Below are 21,283 nucleotides of genomic sequence, written 5' to 3'. Positions count from 1 at the left end.
CAGTGTTACGACTACAGGCTGAGAGAGATGGGGGTTCAGGCAGCACATGCATCATTGATCCACTCAAGCCTTATTCTCAAAGCATTAGTTTTGAACTGCTCTATCAGTTTGGTAGTGGGAAGTGCCATCAAGTTGCAGGTGACTTATGGCAACCCTGTATGATTTTCAAGGCAGGAGATATTCAGAGGTATTTTGCCATTGCCTGCCTCTGCATAGCAACTCTGGACTTCCTTGGTGGTCTCCTGTCCGAGTATTAACCCGGGCCAACTCTGCTTAGCTTCCAAGACTTGCTGAGATCAGGCTAGCCTGGGCCATCCAGGTCAGGGTTTAAGCAGCTTAAATCCTAGCGATTTCACTTCAGCTGGCTTGTGTATCCAACAGCTAAATGTAAGAAGCAGCTGTGATCCTTGTTCCTTTTAGCTAACTTCTCAATAAATATTTCCCAATTTGGAGAAAGGATGTCTTCATAAACAATCAGCAATCCAAGAAGGTGCAAGAGTGCTCCTGTGAAATACAACCGCTCTACGTCAAATGCTGAAAAGAGCATTCCTTCTATTTTCTAAGGCATGATGCAGTTGGAGGGGGGGGGGGAATCTCAGTTCAGAATATATATTTTTAAAATGGAAAGTGATTAAGAGCCTGAATCCTTCTTTCTAACTTTCGTTGCTGGCCATCTTAACCTCATCAAACATCTGTGAAACTGTCCCAAAGTGAACATTTCCTCTTTTGGTTTCCTTGCCTTTGAAATGGGACAGTGAAGCTAATGCGCTGATCCACTGCTACTAAAACATCAGATGTATAAGGGGAAATGCTGTTAGCACAATATTTCACATATGTTAATGCTTACAGTTCCATCAGTGTCAGCTTTATTTTCGGCTTGATATATACCAAAGCTGGCATACAATTTTAACCGGTGAGGTAATGTCATTTTTAATTTAGAGAGCCTTTCGCTGTCCATTTTAACTAGTGATATCATCTTTGAAATTGTCTCCTGGGATCTCATGTAAACATAACTAATGGGACACAGACAGTTCAGAAGTGCATTGTTAAAGATGGCACTGGTCATCACAAAGGCATTTTTCCCTTCCCTCTCTTCAAAATTGTCAGATGTCGTTTACGATACTGCCATTTTAAAATCGTTCCCCATGCATTGATATAATTTCAGATGTTTCCGTGTGCACAGCCATAGAATGAAGCTTCCCGAACAAATTAATAACAACCTATTAATGTCAATTATGATAGAATAATGAAAGGAAAATGCGATTGTGTGGATGAAAAGCCATTTGATAAATTTTAAAAGGCAATGTAATGGTGCCCGAAGAAATAGATGGTTAACCATTCCAGCCCCTCCTTGGGTATTACCAAAAGGCCCCCAAACAATATATACAAATCAAATGCCATCTAATGGCATTCCAGCTATGTCATTGTATACCTGTTCCAAACCTTCACTCCACATTTTTCAGGTTTATCTTGATATTAATGGCAAACCAAATCTAAGATTTCTTCTAGTTTTTATCATCCATACATGTGAGGGCGTATTCCCACCCGGCCAACATCACACATCAATGAAAATGCACAATGCTACTGGACATAGGGCAGATCCCTGGGAGGTGATGTATATCAGTGAAATTGATATTTTGCAGATAGAGAAGGGGCTTGTAAAATGCTGAGAGCTGCCTTGAGGCCTGAGTAAAAGACAGGCTAGAAATACTGCAATAAATAAAAGCAATTGAATTTGACTTACCAAGTTTTGTAGTTTCAGACTTCTGGAAGGTGGTAGGGATCTCAAATGCAATATTTAACTAGATTGTTGTCTTTTTGAAGAGATGTACAAAGATTGTCTCAATCCATATCCTTCTTATGTTAGAGCATTCCTGATTGGGTTAACAGAAATACTTAAGGGTGGTGAAAGGCAGCATGGCATAGTGGTTAAGAATGGCAGACTCTAATCTGGTGAACAGGGTTTGTTTCCCCACTGCTCCACATGAAGCCTGCTGGATGATCTTGGGCTAGTCACAGTTCTCTTAGAACTTTCTCATCCCCACCCACCTCACAGGGTGTCTGTTGTGGGGAGAGGAAGGGACTGTGAATGTAAGCTGCTTTGAGACTCCTAAAGGTAGAGAAAAGTGGGGTATAAAAACCAACTCTTCTTCTTAATTTTATTTCAGTTTGATCTTGATAATGCATCTCTCATATATGTATGCTCTCTCTTCTCCACACTGCAAGTTAGTGTTCCTTCGCTGCATCTATGGACCTTACATACACAAATGTTGTGTGGTAGGTTTGCCAACCTCCAGGTACTAGCTGGAGATCTCCTGCTATTACAACTAATCTCCAGCCAATAGAGATCAATTCACCTGGAAAAAAATGGTTGCTTTGGCAATTGGACTCTATGGCATTGAAGTCCCTCCCAACCCCACCCTCCTCAGCTTCTGCCCCCAAAACCTCCCACTGGTGGAGACTCTATATTGCGTGGGATTGGGTTTCTTTGCACAAAAAGAGAGGGGACAATGGCCTGGGAGCAGAAAAAGAAGAGAGCCATTATAAGACATCTGTCCAGAATAACTGATGTGAAGATTTATGGCCTGTAATGGGGAGGGGGAGATAAAGCATCACTTGGGGGGAGGGAGGAAGCAGAGCCCTAACCAGGAACGGTCCCTGGCTTAATTTGGAATGATGTGAAAACAGTATCACTTCTAACCGCTATAATGGTGTGAAAAACCACTAGCCCTGATGTATTGTGTGTGGATAATTGGTGAGAACCTAAAGCTGCTGTGTGGTCAAGGATCCTCACTTGGAAATAAATTCCATTGAGGTCAAAGAGGATAATTTCCAAGTGAATATTTGGACTCAGAGTGTAGCTGCCCTTCTCCAGTCTATTGAAAGTCTCTCACATCTCCCCGATGACTGCCTGTGGTACTTGACATTTCTCTAGCTACTTCCGCAGACACTTGAAAGTGTAGTTCATTAAGTCTAGCTGACCTGGATTCATTCAAGGTAGCAAAATATCTTTAGAAAATCCAAATGGCATAGTTTTTTCAGCTTTCCAGAGCTACGATGTCATTTTTGAAGAATATCTGCCTTGTTTCAAGAGTCATGGTCCAAAAATATATTTTCACCATATCCAAAGGTTTGTTTTTTGACCCTTTTCTTTGAACAGTATACTTCCATGCCATATCACAAACTACATTTGAAATTCCCTGAGTTTCATAAGTGGCTCATGATACAGAGTGGGATACAGGACCACAATTGGAGGAATAAAAGATCAAAGCATATTTGGGTAGGCAGAACTAATTGTGCCGTTTTGGGGATTCCAGCCATTGGGCTGGATCTGGCACAAAATTCCACTTGTGCTAGAGCTCAAGTTAGGGTTGCCAACTCTGGATTGGGAAATACCTGGAGATTTGGGGGGTGGAGCCTGGGGAGGGCAGGGTTTGGAAAGGGGAGGGGTCTCAGCAGGGTATAATGCCATAGAGTCCATCCTCCAAAGCAGCTATTTTCTCCAGGGAAAGTGACTTTGGTCATCTGGAGATCAGTTGTAATCACGGGAGATCTCCAGGCACCACCTGGAGGTTGGAAAACCTAGCTCAAGTGGAAATGCAAGACAAAGAATGCAGTAGCTAGCAGCTAGCACCCAATCAAACTCATAGGGCGAAAACGCACGGTCGCTTTATCCTCCTTAAATCCCTGTTTTAGCCAGGATCGAACGCACATTAGGCTAAACGCATGCGCTCGATCCTGGCTGAATCCTGGCTGAAACAGGGATTAAAGGAGGATAAAGCGACCATGCGTTTTCGCCCATAGTATCCCCACTTGTGTTTCCACAAGATCTTGTGCAGTAAATCACTGGGCACTATAGTTATGTAGTGAGGAAAGCACTAGCTGTTGCACAAGATCTTGTGCAAGTGGAAGTATGCAAAGTTTATTCATGTTTCCGTTTGCATGCTGCTAGATCCAAGCCATTGACTCAGAAGTTTTCTATCTACCATTCTCATTCAGGCACTTTCAAAAGCAATAAGGAAGGGGCCACAGGCTATAGATCAATAGTAGAACATGTGGCTTTTATAGATAAGGTCCCAAGATCAATCTTCAGCATTCTTAGTTTAAAAAGTCTCTGGTGCCAGACCTGGGAAAGACTCTTGTAAGGCTGAAGGGAATTGTTGCCAGTGAGAGAAGACTGCGCTAGGCTAGATGGATTAGTGGTGTAACCCGATACCATGCAGTTTCATAAATTCAATCGTATGTTATAATAATCTCCTATCTTTTGAGTTAGGATATACATCTATTTCATGGGTTCTTTAATACGTTCTTCCACATTTCAGTCCTGCCAGAAAGATATGTATTTTTAAAAGAAAACTTAACCAACACAATGAACAAAAGCACACATCTTGTTTTAAATGTTCATTTGGTTGCTTTTTCAATAAAGTGCATGAAGCTAAAGTACTTCTTTTTCTGTTGCACCCTCCCTGGGGTGGGGGAGTAACTCTTGATGGATTCTTAGTGGGCTGAGGGCAGGACTAACCAATAGCAAAACATTGAGTTTCCACTGAACAACAAGGCTCTTGGGGGAAAGTTCACAGAGGAAGACTCAGCAAAGGCATCAAAATTACATTTTACACCAGATGCTTTGTTCCAGTGAAAACATATATAATTGTAGGGTTGCTAACCTCCAGGTGGTAGCCGGATATCTCCTGCTATTACAACTGATCTCCAGCCAATAGAGATCAGTTCACCTGGAGAAAATGGCCACTTTGGCAATTGGACTGTATGGCATTGAAGTCCCTCCCCTCCCCAAACCCCGGCCTCCTCAGGCTCCGCCCCCAAAACCTCCCACCGGTGGCAAAGAGGAACCTGGAAACTCTAATAATTAGGGTATCGACAATTTTAAACTTATTGTTCTCAACTATATTTTCAGTGTGGCTCAGAAGTAGAGAACATACATACACACACATATCTACAAAACTTAGTAAGGTGATCGCTTAGAATGCCTGTTCTGGGTGTCAGCTGTCATAGCGTCCAAGCAAGGCAAAGCCGTTGCCATAAAGTCGAGATGCTCTTTGCTGGGAAAACTGTTCCCTGCTGACCACGGTACACCCAGCCATTGCTTGTGTGGCTTGGTGATAAAAATAGCCCCGAGTCTGAATATAAGAAACGTAATGCAAAAAAGGAGACATGTGCTTAGCTAAGCTTAATTTGTAACCATCTAACTGCCACCAGCAAAAGAGCGGGACTGGGAAAGAGCATTAAATATTTAGGACTTCGTTTTGCAATTCTTTGGACTTATGTTTGGAGAGTTGCGTACAGAAATTAAAGCCAAAAAAAACCCATTTTAGAATTCAGACTAGAACTTTAGTGTTTGAAAAGCACACTGGGTATTATGTATTGATAACAATGCTGCTATAGACAAAGGAATGCAATTTAATAATACAGAACTGTGCTCATGAGATTTCCTTTTTCTGGTTAATTGGTTACTTTAGCTGACATTGTCTGTAAGCATAATGGGCGCCATTCTTCCTAATAGTTCCACATTGCCAGATGATGTCTACAGACATGATGTAGTCCATTTTAATTATTTCATTTTGCTTACATCTCTCGGCATAATGCAGCTTCCAAGCAGGCGAGCATTTTTCTTCATTACGTATGCTGCATGGCTGCGGCTCCTAAATTAATTAGCTTTCTTTTCGTTCCTGGAAGTTTTAAAGTTTTCTTTTTTCCATTTATCTACCAGGTACGATTATGTTGAAGTGATTGATGGAGACAATGCCAGCGGGCGAGTGTGGGGAAAGTATTGCGGCAAGATTGCGCCCCAGCCGGTGGTATCTTCAGGACCGTACCTCTTCATCAAATTTGTCTCCGATTACGAAACTCATGGAGCAGGGTTTTCCATTCGCTATGAAGTTTTCAAAAAAGGTAAGCAGATCTGTTCGTGGCTATTCTGCCATGGTAATTCCCACTATAAAAATATGAATTATTATGATCTTTCAATTTAACGGTTGAGCTTTTTAGAGAAATTAAGACCCCTCTTTATGACCAAATAGTGGCTGGAGTGTTGAGCATGAATGTGGGAAACCCAGGTTAAAATCTATGGTGGTGGAAAATGACATTAAGTCACAGATAACCTTTGGTGACACCATAGGGCTTTCAAGGCTAGAGCGGAACAGAGGTGGTTTACATTGCCTGCCTCTGCGTAGCAACACTGAACCTCCTTGGTGTCTCCCATCCAAGTACTAACTAGGGCCGACCCTGCTTAACTTTCAAGATCTGACAAGATCAGCCTAGCCTGAGAGGCTCCATCTCTTTGCTTAACCTGACAAGAACTGCTTTTCCCAATCAAGTCAGGGGAACAGCTAATTCAATAATCTGCTTCTAGCAGTGGCCAGTGAGATTCAGGGCTGGTTCTCCAGCCAAGGCAGAAGAAGAGTTGGTTTTTATATGCTGACTTTCTCTACCTTTTAAAGAGAATCAAACTGGCTTACAATCTCCTTCCCTTCTTCTCCCCACAACAGACACCTTGTGAGGTAGGTGGGGCTGAGATTGTTCAGGGAGAACTGTGACTAGCCCAAGGCCACCCAGCTGGCTTCATGTGTAGGAGTGACTTCTTGGGTGAGCTCAATGAGGAGGTTGCTAATGCTCTGCTGGAGATTACCTTGCTCCTAGCCATGTGTGGCATGCGCTGCTCCTTGATGGGTCCAAGCCAAGCCCTGGAAGCATTGCCGGAGTTTGGCTTGGACCCATCCAGTAGCAGTGCTGGCCCAGGAGGTGATGGGTGACAAAATACCTTAAATCAGGCCTCTGGCAAGGCTCAATGTTATTTGATATCTTCTACTGTTTGTCTGTAGCATCTAGTATTCAGTACTACCGCTGTCATGACTGTAGAGGTTCTGTTTAGCATCATGGGTGATATCTGTTGGTAGACTTATCCTCTACGAATTTATTCATAATTCACAGTGTTGTTATAACGATCATAAAATGTGACAGCTCTGTGGGCAAACTGTACTAGAGAAATTCAGGATTCTGAACATTCGTGCTGAATACATCTTTTAAATTTTATGCTTAACTTTAGAGACATAACCAGTCTTGTTGACTTTGAGACTTTCCAAGTTTCCTTTTAATTTAATTTAATTTAATTTAACAATTAAGTACTGAATTAAGTGCCTGGGGAGGGTGGAATTTGGGGTGGGGGTTGATCAGTGGGGATGCGATTCCATTGAGAACTGACAGGGTTCTGAAAAAAAACTGACAGGGTTGCCAACAATGACCTTGGAAATTCCTAGAGATTTGGGGCGGGGCCTGTAAGGGGGGGCTAGGGAGGGATTTCACTTAGAATCAGGTAAAGTGCTCTTTGCTGGCAAAATCAAATCCTTTACTGCTGGTGACAAGACATGCTTTATCAGTATGTTTTTCTTCTTAAAAAAAAAAAAAACTCCAGAAAAAAATCTTTACTTAGTACCGACTATTTGTTGAATGATTTATAACGCTGCCATTTTTATTGATGCGGTAACCTTTGCAGTCCAGTGATGTGGTCTGCTCTGCATTCCCGCAGAGGACTATGGGATCAGAATGCATTTCAGTCCACATGGTTAACAGATGACTAAGAGGCTCAGAGAGGTGCATCTTTAAGCACTTCTGCGAGGGAGGCAGATGAAGCACAATAATTAATATAACCTTCCAGTACCAATTTCACATCTAGTCACAGCCAATCTTATAATGACCCGAGTTCTAAGAGCACCAGATATAGGGGGGTGGCAACCTCCCACCCCACCCATTGCCAGCCTCCCATTAACAGTGAGGCCAGCAGGTCCCTCTTTGGGGCAAAAATCCAGGGTCTCAGCCAACCTGACACAGCAGATGGTCCCCAAATGCAGGCTGAAGCAAGAAATGAGCAAGGTTTCCCACCCACCCCCAGTTTATCCCCACGTGTCTCTATTCCTCCACTTTCTTACCCCCCAAGTACATTCTGTGAATTAATTAACATCAGGCATTCGAGGAGCTGCAGTGTCCAGAATGCAGAATATCCAGAGTGGGAGAAGGAGGAAATGGGAGAATAAAGAAAGATGGCGGGAAAACACTGCAAGTGTTTTACCTTTTCTCAGCTGTCACTGCATCGTTCCCCATCAACGGGGTAGATAAATTTGAGTCCGAGAAGGAGAAAATTCTCCTCAGGTTCAGATTTGCCATCTGAGCAAGAAAAGCAGTTGGGAAGCTCATACTCCCAGCCAAACAAATTTCATCACTGTCTCTTAAATTAGTCAAATCTCATAATGAAGTAGGGCGGGCTCCCATGAGACCATGAAGTCCATAGTCTAATTAATTGTACCACTGCTGTTACCCACCAGCCAGCTGCCTGCCTCTCACTCTTAGCCCAGGAGCCAGAGGAGATAATATTCCTTACCTTCTTAATCCCCTGGGCTTCTTTAAAAACACACCGCAAGCTGTGTCTACACGTTCCCAAACTCTTTTGAGATTTTTTTTTCTTACAAGAGTTCGGCCATTTCTGGTTGCTCGTTGCTAGGGCAATCATAACAGTAGCCCAATTCTCACGAGTGGAAGAAATCTCTTGAGATTTCAGGAAGCCCATAGGGTATGTGCAACATCTCCATTTTTAAAGTGGGCTGGGGCAGCAAAGAGGTAAGGAGGTTTATCTCCTTCAGAGATGGCAGCACCAGCAGTAGTGAGGCAAGTGGTGGTAGTAAGTGGGGGGCAGCCACAGCTGCTTGAGGTAGTAAAAACCTCTTGCCACTGTGTCTAGCATACTAGCAGTGCCATCCAAAGCTATGTTTGTCAACTGCAGCTTTGGAAATTCCTGGAAATGTAGGAGTGGTGCCTGGGGAGGGTGGAGTTTGGGGTGGGGGTTGATCAGTGGGGATGCGATTCCATTGAGAACTGACAGGGTTCTGACAGGAAACTGACAGGGTTGCCAATAATGACCTGGGAAATTCCTAGAGATTTGGGGGCAGTGCCTGTAAGGGGGGGCTAGGGAGGGATTTCACTTAGAATCTATGGGATACCATAGAGTTTGCTCCCTGAAGCTGCCATTTTCTCCAGGGAAACTAATCTCTGTAGTTTGGAGATCAGTTGTAATTCCAGAAGATCTCCAGACCTCATCTGGAGGGTGTCAACCCTAGGAACTGATTTCTGTAGTCTGGAATCAGTTGTCATTCCAGGAGAACTCCAGACCCCACGTGGAGGTTGGTCATCCCATCCAAAGCAGAGTGGCACCCTTCTAGGTCCGTTGATGTCATTGGTCTTAAAAGGGTATAACTCTGCTTACTGGAGCTTCTGTGAAGATGGCTAAATGCAGGCAACTCCAGAAGACACCACTGAGCAGAACAAAGGCTGACCATCATTAGAAAGACTGGCAAATGGCCCCTTGCCCTGTGGTCAAACCCTTTGTTGAGTAACTGGCCACTGTGTAAGTAGTGAGATCACTCTTTGGCAGAAGCTTTAGCTAGACTTGGAGGCAGACTGATGAATCGCACATTCAGAAGCCAGGAGGGCCCTCGAACCAAAACTAGATAATTAATGAATAATGTAAACCCCCAGGGTGTTAACTTTTGTACGAACAAAGGTTTTCCTTTTACAACAACAACCCCCTCCCCTAGAAGCATTTAGACTCTTAGGGACTGCAATTTCAGTGCCTTGCCAATTAAGCCTTGCACTTTCTTGCAATGGGAGAAGTATTGAAAGAGCTGCTAGACAAGCTGTTTGCAAAAGTGAACATTTTCCATGGGGCTCTTTTTTCCTTGATAGTTTAGTGGCAACTCAGCAGTTCCTTTGCATTTATTTCCTTGTGTGATCATTTAAATCTCTCCGAAAGGCATTTGTTACATTAAGGCAATATTAAACACGAGAATCTACACACATGAAAGTCAGGAAATGCAATGTTACAGCTCTCAAAGTAATTCTAACCCACCTTTATGCCAGTTACACAGTAATATCAAAATTTATATTATATCCTCATTTACACGGATAGAAAAATTTACACTTGCACGTGAGGTCTAAGAACTGCTGTTGCTGTGAAAACACAGACTTCACATTTCCTTTCTTTCTGAACATTTTAATACATCTGGGCTAACACTAGATTAATACAGTTATGGAAATCAAAATCTGAATCTAATACATGTTGTGTAAAAAAGCAATGCAAATGGACATGGCAGGTTTTTTTTCACCTCCAGGCATCACCCAATGGCCTAGGAAAGTGGACCTAGACATTGGTTCTTGTAGGTTATCCGGGCTGTGTGACCGTGGTATTTTCTTTCCTGACGTTTCGCCAGCAGCTGTGGCAGGCATCTTCAGAGGAGTAACACTGAAGGACAGTGTCTCTCAGTGTCACACAGCCCGGATAACCTACAAGAACCAATGAACTCTGACCGTGAAAGCCTTCGACAATATTTTGAACCTAGACACTCTGTAACTAAAAAACTTCATTAAAATCAATTGTTTTAGGCTGCTGAGTTCAAAACTCATAGTGCAGTTCTATTCAGTTACACTCTTCTAAACCCACTGACTCCAAGGGGCCTAGAAGGGTGTAAGCTTGTTTAGGATTGCATTGTCAGAAAACTGTGTGTGGGCTAAGTGCCGTCAAGTCGCTTCTGACTCATGGCGACCTTATGAATCAATGTCTTCCAAATAGGGTTGCCAGCTCTGGGTTGGGAAATACCTGGAGATTTTGAGGGTGGAGCCTGAGGAGGGCAGGGTTTGGGAAGGGGAGGGACGTCAGTGGGGTATAATGGCATAGAGTCCATCTTCAAAAGAGGCCATTTTCTCCGGGTGAACTGATCTCTGTCACCTGGAGATCAGTTGTAATCCCAGGAGATCTCCAGCTACCACCTGGAGATTGACAATCATTAACAGCCTTGCCCAGGTCTTGCAAATTGAGGGCCGTGGCTTCCTTTATAGAGTCAATCCATCTCATGTTGGGTCTCCCTCTTCTCCTGCTGCCTTCAACTTTTGTTAGCATTATTGTCTTTTCCAGTGAGTCTTGTCTTTTCATAAAGTGGCCAAAGTATGATAGCCTCGGTTTAGTCAGAAAACTTGATCTCTAGAAATTTCATATAGCATGAATGACCACCTGTAGCACAGGTGCCATACTAGAACTAGCAGAAGGTATACTTGTCAGGAGCAAGAAGTCCCATAAGCCCATATGGCGTGATTTCAGGCTTCCGCTGCTGCATACCACTCTTCTGCTGCTTTGTGCTCCATGACTTACAGCATGATTCAGTGCAGAGTTATTCCTATCTATGACTATTGAAATAAATTTGCACTGTTAGTAAACTAGAGGCAAAACTACAGCAAGGACTGGGAGGTGCCTATATGTTGTACTTCACATTAGATTTAGCAATTGATACAAGAAAAAGATTAGCTACTGCTGCCATATTTTTATACAGCGGTTTTTGTGACTTTCTCATTAATTCATTCTGAGCTCCGTAGATGTAATTTAATGTAATTCTCATACATTCTTTCTTATAAGATGGGCAAATCCCTCATCTCATGGATCCTTTGGCTATTTAATAGCATACTTCTGGTTTTGCGAATAGAATAGAATAGAATAGAATAGAATAGAATAGAATCGATGTAATACTGGGCCATGTTTTCAAAGCATTTCATCAAATGGCACAATTACTTTATTCTAGATACGTTTGCATTTTCAGAGCTACCCAGAATGAAACCATAATAGTATTGTGCTTCATATATCCACAACTTGCAGACAAGTCATCCAGAAAGCTCCTAATACCCATTTCTGGTTTCCTATGCATCTCTTTGGAATTGTGAAAGTATAGAAAGGCAGAAGATAACTCAGCTAAAAATTCATAGAGCAGGAAGCTTTGGGAATCACACTCAAGTTTCCCATTTGTAAAATGAGAATAATAGTAACTTCCTTTCTGAAGTTCTGAAGACAAACAAGAAAAGGCTTTTGCGTCTCTGCAAATGATAAAGTGCAGCAAAAGCAGTAATAATAGCCCACCCAATTGAAATTAAAAGCCAGTGCTCAAATTACGGGAGAAAATGTAGGGGGGGGGCTTAATGAAGCCACAAGCCCCACCTCCTGACTCCTCTCAGTTTTAGCCCCTCCTTCTTATCCTCAGAAGGTGCACCCTCTACGATATCCCTATAGGGTATTGTGCAACTTATTTGTACTATTCTGGGTTTATTACCAGCTAGGTTTCTGAAAGCTTATATGCCCAACACTTTAATGATCGTTTGCAAGTGGATTTTGCTGTTTCACACAGTAAAATCCAGCTGCAAAGTGCATTGAAAGTGGATTGAAAGTGCATTATCTGGCATGTGTGAAAGCGCCCATAGTGTGAAGCAGATGTACATTTCAGTGCATGTCTGAATGAAGAACCAGCCTTTCTGCATTGCACTGTCAATGAAATGTGCATACACGTCAACATATGGATGCGGACTTGCATTTCAACGCTCACCTGAATGTCAGACCACTAATAGTGGGGACAGATAACCTCCCCATTCAAATGTGTACCCGATTTACAGTTGCAGTTGCTTCTCCAGCAAAATTCCTACTAACACAAAAGCCTTCTCAACATGCAAAGCAAGGTGAGACTGGCTAATGAGAACAAATAAAGTATGTTCTGTGTAACTCAAAAAACAACCCCCTAAAGCTTAAAATTAAAGCTTTGTGAGATAGAAATGCCCTCAGCTAAAAAGAGAATCAGCCACATGTTAAACAGTAGAGGATGTTTTCTGGATGTCAGCCAGACAAGACATGTGGGCAGTGCCCCTTATTCTTGCATGTGGGCATTTTGTGGCACACCAGAGACTACACCACAACTGGTGTTGTGAGTGAGAGTATTGTGTCAACACTGATATCAGTTAGGTTTCCAGCAACACAGTTTATCATGCCTTCACTAACAGCGATGCTTTGCTGTCGCACCTGTGTCAACACCGCTCACAACCAGTCAGTCACCCTTGGTACGAGTACGAATTACCTTTCACATCTAGTTTGTTGAGAAGGCATAGGTCACATCTGGCATAGTTACTGAGCGGCTGCTCTAGGAATCCGAAACCTCTGCTCCATCTATCGAATTCACTCCCCTCCTCTTGCAAAAATGTTCTACTTTGCCAATAAAAGGCTGTCAACTTTAAGATTTAAAGATTTAAGCTTGAAGGGGCTATAATTATTTCCCTAGGGCTGTCGAGATTTCTGCAGCTCACACTTTCATTGTTCCCACATGATTTTGTCATAATTCCCCCCCCCTTTGGAGCTGGCGCACACTTTCTTTTTTCTCCCCCCTCCCCACCTTCTCCTAAGTACTCCGTTACAAATTGAAAATTGGAGATCATGGAATAAATGTGAATTACATTTTAATATCAATTATCAATAACACGAACAAGCTAGCCAGATGATTAATATGGTGATTAAAGCGAGGTGTTTCACTAAAAAGGCAGTCTGCGGTTTGGAAAGATAAAATGGCCTAATTTGTTTTCTAGCTAACCGGAATAGCGCTAAATCAGCATATTGTTTTTATTTGTTCCTTTTGTTTCCGCAGGACCAGAATGCTCCAGAAACTTTACATCAATGAGTGGGGTGATCAAATCACCTGGATTCCCTGAAAAATATCCCAATGGCCTTGAATGCACTTACATTATCTTTGCACCAAAGATGTCAGAGATCATACTGGAATTTGAAAGCTTTGAACTGGAGCCAGATTCAAATCCTCCAGGAGGAATGTTCTGCCGCTATGACAGATTAGAAATCTGGGATGGATTTGCTGAAGGTAAGGGGGGAAAATGAGCTGGGTGTCAGGGGACCATAATTCCACAGTATGCTGCACAGAGCATATTGTCATTTGGCATAGATTTATATCATGTTACAAGGGTCCTGAGAGCCCCGTGGCTCAGTGTGGTAAGCTGCAGTATTGCAGTCCAAGCTCTGCTCACGACCTGAGTTCGATCCCAACGGAAGTCGGTTTCAGGTAGCTAGCTCAAGGTTGACTCAGTCTTCCATCCTTCCGAGGTTGGTAAAATGAGTACCCAGCTTGCTGGGGGAAAGTGTAGACAACTGGAGAAGGCAATGGCAAACCACCCCGTAAACATAGTCTGCCTAGGAAACGTCAGGATGTGACGTCACCCCATGGTGACCCGGTGCTTGCACAGGGGGCTTCCTTTATAAGGGTCCTGGCTTGATTTTACCAAAGGCTATTAAAAGTAAGTGATAAAAAATACTTGGTAATTTTTCGATGTATTGTATGTGAAATATGTTTTAATAGTTTGACGTTTATTTCTGGCTCTCACTCTGTACTCTCTAGTCCTATTGCAGTGTCCTGTGCTTCTTTTTGCTGTCTGATTGCACTGCTTTATATCCTGTAATTGGCCCTGAGTCTCAGTGAGAAAGGCGGGCTGTAAATAAATTCAAGAAACAGATAAAAAGTTATACGAGATTCAGGGATGCCATCAGATATGGTAGCCCCTGCTATGTTTCCCCTCTGTGATGTGCAATACAAATTGTCTTGTGTCCTGTTGTCATTATATCAAGCATTTCCCCATCACCAGCAGCCGCCGCCAATGATGAGGGGCATAGAAAATCACAGCATGATGCTATCTAGTGTAGAGAAATTCAACACAGGGCTTGTGTTTCAGGGAGCAGCCCTGTATTTCTGATAGCCTCCAGTTCTACTCTAGGGGTATCCCTTGTGCCAAATTCTGTTGTGAGATTTGTGTGCATAGATATCCTTACTGATTTCAACAGAGTTTCTACTGATCATTTGTAGTAAGATCTGCCTGTTAACAGACTTTAAATGTTTATTTTGCATCTACACTAATGGAGAGGTATGTAGGGATTTCATGGTGTCATCCACTAGTTTGTTGCTACTGCTATGTGCTTAGTGGACTAGGTTTTGCTTGGGTCAAGCACTTCCTTCAGGGTGTACAGAGTACAATCTGGTTTATTTGTTTTGGGGACAAAATAGCTTATCATTGTTCTCTGAACACGTTCATGCAGCTGAGTCAGCTCATTGGTCTATCAAGGTCAGTATTGTCTGCTCTGACGGGCAAAAGTGTTAACTAGTAGAATTAATGACTGAAGAAGATGCGGGGAAGTCATATATAGCAGATAGCATTGAATACTATAGATAACATATTCTCAGTAATAGCAATGAGGTTTTTTTTGTTACAAGTAGTTACAACTGAATATATTGTTGAGATATGTTTATTTTTGTTGAATTGTAGAAAATAATAAAAATAATTAAAAAAAAGTATTGTCTGCTCTGACTGGCAGCAGCTCTCCAAGATCTGAGGGGGAGATCTTTCACTTCACCAACTGTGTGTGTTTAAAGTGCTGTAAAGTCGCAGCTGACTTACAGTGACTCCAGCAGGGGGATTTCAAAGCAGTCTTCTTTTAGTGGTTTCCCTTCCTCTGCAGTTTTCTTTAGTGGTTTCCCTTCCAAGTACTGACCCTGCTTAGCTTACAAGATCTGACAAGATCGAACTATACCATACTGCCTTCCCTCCCACTTCACCTACTGCCAGATCCTTTTAACTGGAGATGTCAGGGATTGAACCGGTTACCTTCTGCATACAAGACAGATGCTCTACCACTGAGCCACGGCCCCCGCCCCCTTTTAGTAAATAACAATGGAAGAGGCAAGGGAATGAGGGAAGGATTATCCAGTATTCAACCTGTCTATTAGAACAGTCCTGAAACAGTATTCTAGCTGTGCTTGGAAATTTAATAATAGGTTTTTCTCCATAGCTCAGGGCTTCCCAGTGTTAATTCCTGTACAACTTTTGGTTTCAGATGAAGTGTGGAGAAAAAAAGACCAATCAGCCAAATTATTTGAAATATATTTTCAAAGGGATTAGTGTCAAGGTTTTTGCCCCCTAAAGTACTAATTTTCTGGGTTCAAGAAAATGACTGGATTGAAGCCATTATAAGAAAGTGCTATAATTGTTCCAGCCTAACTTTGTATTTAAAACATCTTTTGTTTAACTGTAGAGATCGGGGCTGTGACAGTTAAAACGTGTATTCCTATAACTGCTTACTTGGCAGATTCTTTCATGGGTTCTTTTGAAAGCACGCTTGATTTAACATGTGTAAGGCATATGAAATGTCATCTTGCAGCGTTTGTCATTATTTAATATTTATTACAAAAGACATAACAGAACGCTTTTCCTACTAAACCAGTGCTTGGGATAGAGACAGAAATAAGAATACTGTCAATTTCAAGGAATAGTAATGAGAATGATGATGACAGAACACAAGAAGTAGATCTCCTGGGGCTTGGTCTCTTTACAAAAGCGGCTGACGGACGGATGGGCAACTTTGGGCCCTGGAAAACATCAAAGAGCAGGGGGGATGCTCTTTTACCCAGCAAGGCCCTTAAAAGTTAGGGGAGGGGAGCAAGACGCCTGAGATGTGCTTGATACAGTCTGTTTCCTCTGGGCCCATCTGCTAGAGCTCAGGAGGGGTGTTCGGTTGCATCCCTGTCCCTGTAATAAGGATTTATGTAGCTAGGCTTGCCAACTGCCCAGTGGGTGCGGGTAAAAGCCCACCAATCCACCGGGCTGCTCACTGACCCTCAGCTGGTCGGTGGGTGGAATAGGACCAGTGGAGGGAAGGGCCCACAATCGGCATGCACGTAACCCGTGTGACTTGGATGCTCTAGCATCTATGGTTTCCATAGGGTTTCAGAGGCGATTGCTAGAGTGTCTGCGTTGTTTCTGGGTAAACCTGGAAGTGACGTTGGCACATCACACAGGTTGTGCGCGCCCTGATTTTGCCTGCCAGCCATGCCCCCACAAAGCTCCCACCAGTGGTGAGGAGCGACCTGGCAACCCTATATATAGCACACTCCCAAAGTGTTCAAAGGACAATTCATACTGAATCCATGCCACAACTCTCTGACTATGAAATCTAACATGTCATGTAATGGGATTGTCCTTTTCCTTCCAGTGCTAACTTTCTCAGTGCAGGGACCAGAGTTTCATTCAGTTTGTTTTAGACCTGGGAGAATTTAAACTTGTTTTTGTAGAAAACGATATTTTGAGACTAGTAAGAGCCAATGTGCACGTACAGGGAGGCACAAGCAGGGTTGCAAAGGAGTATAAAAGAAGTCATCAAGATGAGCCCCAAACCTGGCTCAGGGCCGAGATCTCACAACAACCCCACTTGTTTAAAAAGAATCCGGAAAAATTTCAAGAAACCACCTACAAAACTTTAACTGGCCTGATCTCGTCAGTTCTAAGAGACGTCTTGACCCCGTACATACCACCATGAGCTTTTAAGACTGACCTGGAATGGTCTCTGTACTAACTTCAGATCTGCAAGGACAGCCAGAGAGGCACTCTTGACAGCCACTTTTCAGTTCTGGAATTCTTTGTCTCACAAGACCTTCAGTGGTACAAAGCCAAAAGGGTATATGTTTTCTGAAAACCATTTAAGAGATTCTTATTTTCGGTGGCTAGGAATAAAAAGGGATAGAGCAGAACAATTAGTGTACTGTTACCCACTCCTAGAACTTGGCTCTGTGTCCAATAAATAAATCATAAATCTTGCAAACAACTGTGAAACAAGAGGGGAACCCCTCTTGGGGGGAGAAAATGAAAGCAACACAGTAGGTTGTAGTAACCAGTAAAGCAAAAAGAGCTGTGAATGTAGTTTTTCTGTGTAGAAGGGAGACACTTAAAAAAAAATGCTTTTGCCAAAGGCAAAAGTTATGTGCAAGAACAGCATGACTGACTGCCAACCATTGATGACTTTCAAGGAAAAAACCAGGGCATTCTACACCACACAGAGATGGAGTGATGAATGATGCATATTCATCACACAATGCTCCTTTGAATCACAGTTATGGAATGCACACTGGTGCCCCCAAAAACACTTTAAAGATGATTGCATAGGATTCTAAGCATCATCTCTGTGATCAGTACTGAAGGGACTTACACTAATTTCCCCATACATTAAGTATTTTTACTCCAGATTTGTGTGTGCACATTATAAGGGTGCCAACTGCATGGGAGAGGGGGAGGTCTGTGCCTTCAACATGGGCCTTCAACAGCAGCTTGATCCACCGCACCCAACAGGTCAAGCATTTCCATTGGTGGTGGGAAGTGCTGTCAAGTTGCAGCTGAATTATGGCGACCCTGTAAGGTGTTCAAGGCAAGAGACGTCCAGTGGTGGTTTCCCATTGCCTGCTTCTGCGTAGCGCCCCTGGACTTCCTTGGTGGTCTTCCATCCAAATACTAACCAAGGCTGACCCTGCTTAGCTTCCAAGATTTGATGAGACTGGGCTAGCCTGGGCCATCCAGGTCAGGGCAAAATTATCATTATCATCTGCTAATATTTGCACACCCTGACCTGGATGGCCCAGGCTAGCCTGATCTCGTCAGATCTCAGAAGCTAAGCAGGGTCAGCCCTGGTTAGTATTTGGATGGGACACCTTCAGGGAATACCAGGGTTACTGTGCAGAGGAAGGCACTGGCAAACCACCTCTGTTAGTCTCTTGGCATGAAAACACCAAAAGAGGTCGCCATAAGTCGGCTGCGACTTGACGGCACTTTACACACACACACAATATTTGCACAGAGAGTGGGCTGTTAAAGGAAACGTGCCTTGTTCAGAGGCTAGGAAGAAAAGTGCATGCTTTGAAGATTTTAGTAGTACCGTAGAATTCACTAGGGTGGGGCCCTAGCTCATGGGTAGAGCTTCCGCTTTGCATGAACAAGATCCCAGGTTCAGACCTTGGCATTTCCAATTTAAAGGATCCAATAATAGGTGACGTAAAAGACCCGGACCTGAGAGTCTTCAGAACTGTGCTGCCAATCATAGTAGACAATACTGACCTTAGTAGACCATTGGTCCTATGCACACACAAAACTGTATGCTCACATAAGCGCTTCCATTGACTGATTTCAGTGGAGAAAGTAAGCATGTGTATAAATCTGCATTGAAATCAATGGAGCTTACCTCTAGCTGTCTTACATCCTGTGCTTTTAATGTTCATTGAAAATAGTTAGCTAATGAATTCTCTCAGTCAGAAAGAACGATGAAAAACAGAAACAGTATTTTTGGCGGGGGGGGGGGTTCCATGTAATTATTCTTGCCATGATTTTAATCCCTTAGACGGTTGTTGTTTTTTTGTTGGAAAAAAAGTTCAGAATCTCTCTTAATCATCCGATGTTGGACTGATTCTGTCGGAACAATTCCAAATATTGTGAGTTGTGAAATACAATACTTTCTATCAGTAACTTCAAATGAGTTCCAGCCACTCTATAATTCCAATTTAAGCAGCCAAGAGTAAATTTGCTATGTTGAAATCCATTTGACCCGTAGCTTGCAAATTACAAGGCAAAGAAAGATTAATAGGAGCTTTCAGGGAAGACTGACACTTTCTAGCTAAGCAGGTAGTCATATAACCGGGTGAATTATTGGTCAAGATGTTTTCTGCACAGTGAACAATTTAGTGTGGGTGCCTTTTACACATTATTAAGTAATTTATTGTCATTCTCAGGTCTGGAAGCCTGAAATTGAAAATAAAAAGAGAGAAGTCTAAGTATGTTCTGTATTTATATAGGTAAAACTAAAAACCTCTGTTTCATCCAGTTCAGGTCAAATAAATATTGCATTAGCTCAGTAGGCAAAGCATTACAAGTTGTGTAAGAAAATTCTATATATCTTTATATCATATTCTCAACAAAACTTTCACCTGCTGGGTTTGTTTGTTTTTACACAGAAACGAGAATACCACTGCGATATCTAGAGGCAATCTTCCCAAGAACCAAAATTTAAAATTACAAATATATTTTTTTAAAAAATTATAAATCTGTGGGTCACACTTGGATTTAAAAAATGTGCATCTGCTTAAAACAAATTCCCTTCTGTTGGCTGTCTCAAAGGAAGCTTCCTTGCAGGAAATGTGGGGGGGGGGGTTGCTCAGAATAAGTGCCATAGTCTGGTATGGCCATGGCTTCTTTTCTCTTCCTCATTAAGGTCAATGGTTGCAGCGATCAAAGAACCTAATGGAAAGGAGAAAAGGCACAGATGTTTGCCCATCGGACAGAAGTGTGTGTGGGGGAAACACAATGGTAACGACAGAATGCCAATTAGTCGGTTGCGAGCTTTGCACAAAACCCTACAGAGGCATTTTTGCAAAGGGCAAAGGAAAGGGGAGCCACAAATCAGCAAGCCCCTCTGGCCCCTATAAAAGTTGGGAGACCCTTTGAGTGGTTTGGGGAGACCCTATAAAGCAGCCCAGTAAACATTGTGCCAGACAATGCTAGGAAACTTCCCTTCCTTTTCCTTCCAAACTTCCCTGTTACATATAGACATCACACAACACATACTGTTAGGGTTGCCAACCTCCAGGTATTAGCTGCCGATCTCCTGCCATTACAATGGATCTGCAGCCGATAGAGATCAGTTCCCCTGGAGAAAATGGCTGCTTTGGCAATTGGGCTCTATGGCATTGAAGTCCATCCCCTCCCCAAACCCCACCCTCCTCAGGCCCTGCCCAAAAAACCTCCTGCCGGTGGGGAAAAGAGACCTGGCAACCCTACATTCCGTAGGTCCCAATCTAGCTTTGAGCACCAAAGGATGAATGGCCATTTAACTTACAGGGAAACATTCTGGTGGGCCATTGCCCTAGAGGGCTGCTGGTAGCCAGGAGCAAGCAGAACCAAGCCCCAGCCAACTCTGCCCGTGCCTCAGGCACCACCTCCATCCATCATCAGCCAGGGCTGTTTGTGTCAGCTCAACAATCATCTCCTCTCATGCTGTTTCCAGTTTGGGGGGATGATGCGGTAGGTGAGCTAATGCCGCTTTTCATCCCTACTGAGGTGAGTAGCCCTGCCATGCTGGCCACTCATCTGGACTTGCTCCAGGGCCGTTTTCACTTCCTAGCCTGCTCCTGTGCCAAACCAATGAAGAGCCAACCTCATAAGCTCTGTCAATGACCTGTACATAGGAGCATAGGCTCCTTGCCAGTGGGGTTTCAAACACATGGAGACTGGATTTAGTGAGGCGCTGGATCAGCAGGTGTGATGCTTAATCCCCTCCCCCAGTCATGTATACAGAACATCAGCGCTCACTATAAAGAATATCAGCGCTGCTGAAATTCATAATTACCAGGTTGGTATTATAAACTTCGACAGCTTGTCATTAATGGTTACCTGTAACCCAATGATAGTTATGACCCTACCCCCAATCATTCTTCTGCAGCTCAAGTCATAATCCAAGCCAGAAAACAACCTTCTTCCATGCTCTGCTGACCCTTTTCCAAATTCAGAATTGGACTCAGGATTTTTATTTTTTTAATTTGGGGGAGGGGAG

At 43.1% G+C, this 21,283-nt stretch overlaps 1 protein-coding gene across 1 annotated transcript in view; it reads left to right on the top strand.

Moving 5' to 3' along the window:
• Window positions 1–21,283, top strand: part of NRP1 (neuropilin 1) — a 175,720-nt gene that overhangs the window by 56,008 nt on the left and 98,429 nt on the right. The window contains exons 3-4 of the mRNA XM_056857120.1: window positions 5,729–5,910; window positions 13,509–13,736. Coding sequence (XP_056713098.1) covers window positions 5,729–5,910; window positions 13,509–13,736 — 410 coding nt within the window. The remainder of the gene's footprint in view (window positions 1–5,728; window positions 5,911–13,508; window positions 13,737–21,283) is intronic.

Source organism: Euleptes europaea, chromosome 11 (genome assembly GCF_029931775.1).
Source record: "Euleptes europaea isolate rEulEur1 chromosome 11, rEulEur1.hap1, whole genome shotgun sequence".
Classification (NCBI taxonomy): domain Eukaryota; kingdom Metazoa; phylum Chordata; class Lepidosauria; order Squamata; family Sphaerodactylidae; genus Euleptes; species Euleptes europaea.
This window is presented reverse-complemented; position numbering and strand designations above follow the sequence as displayed.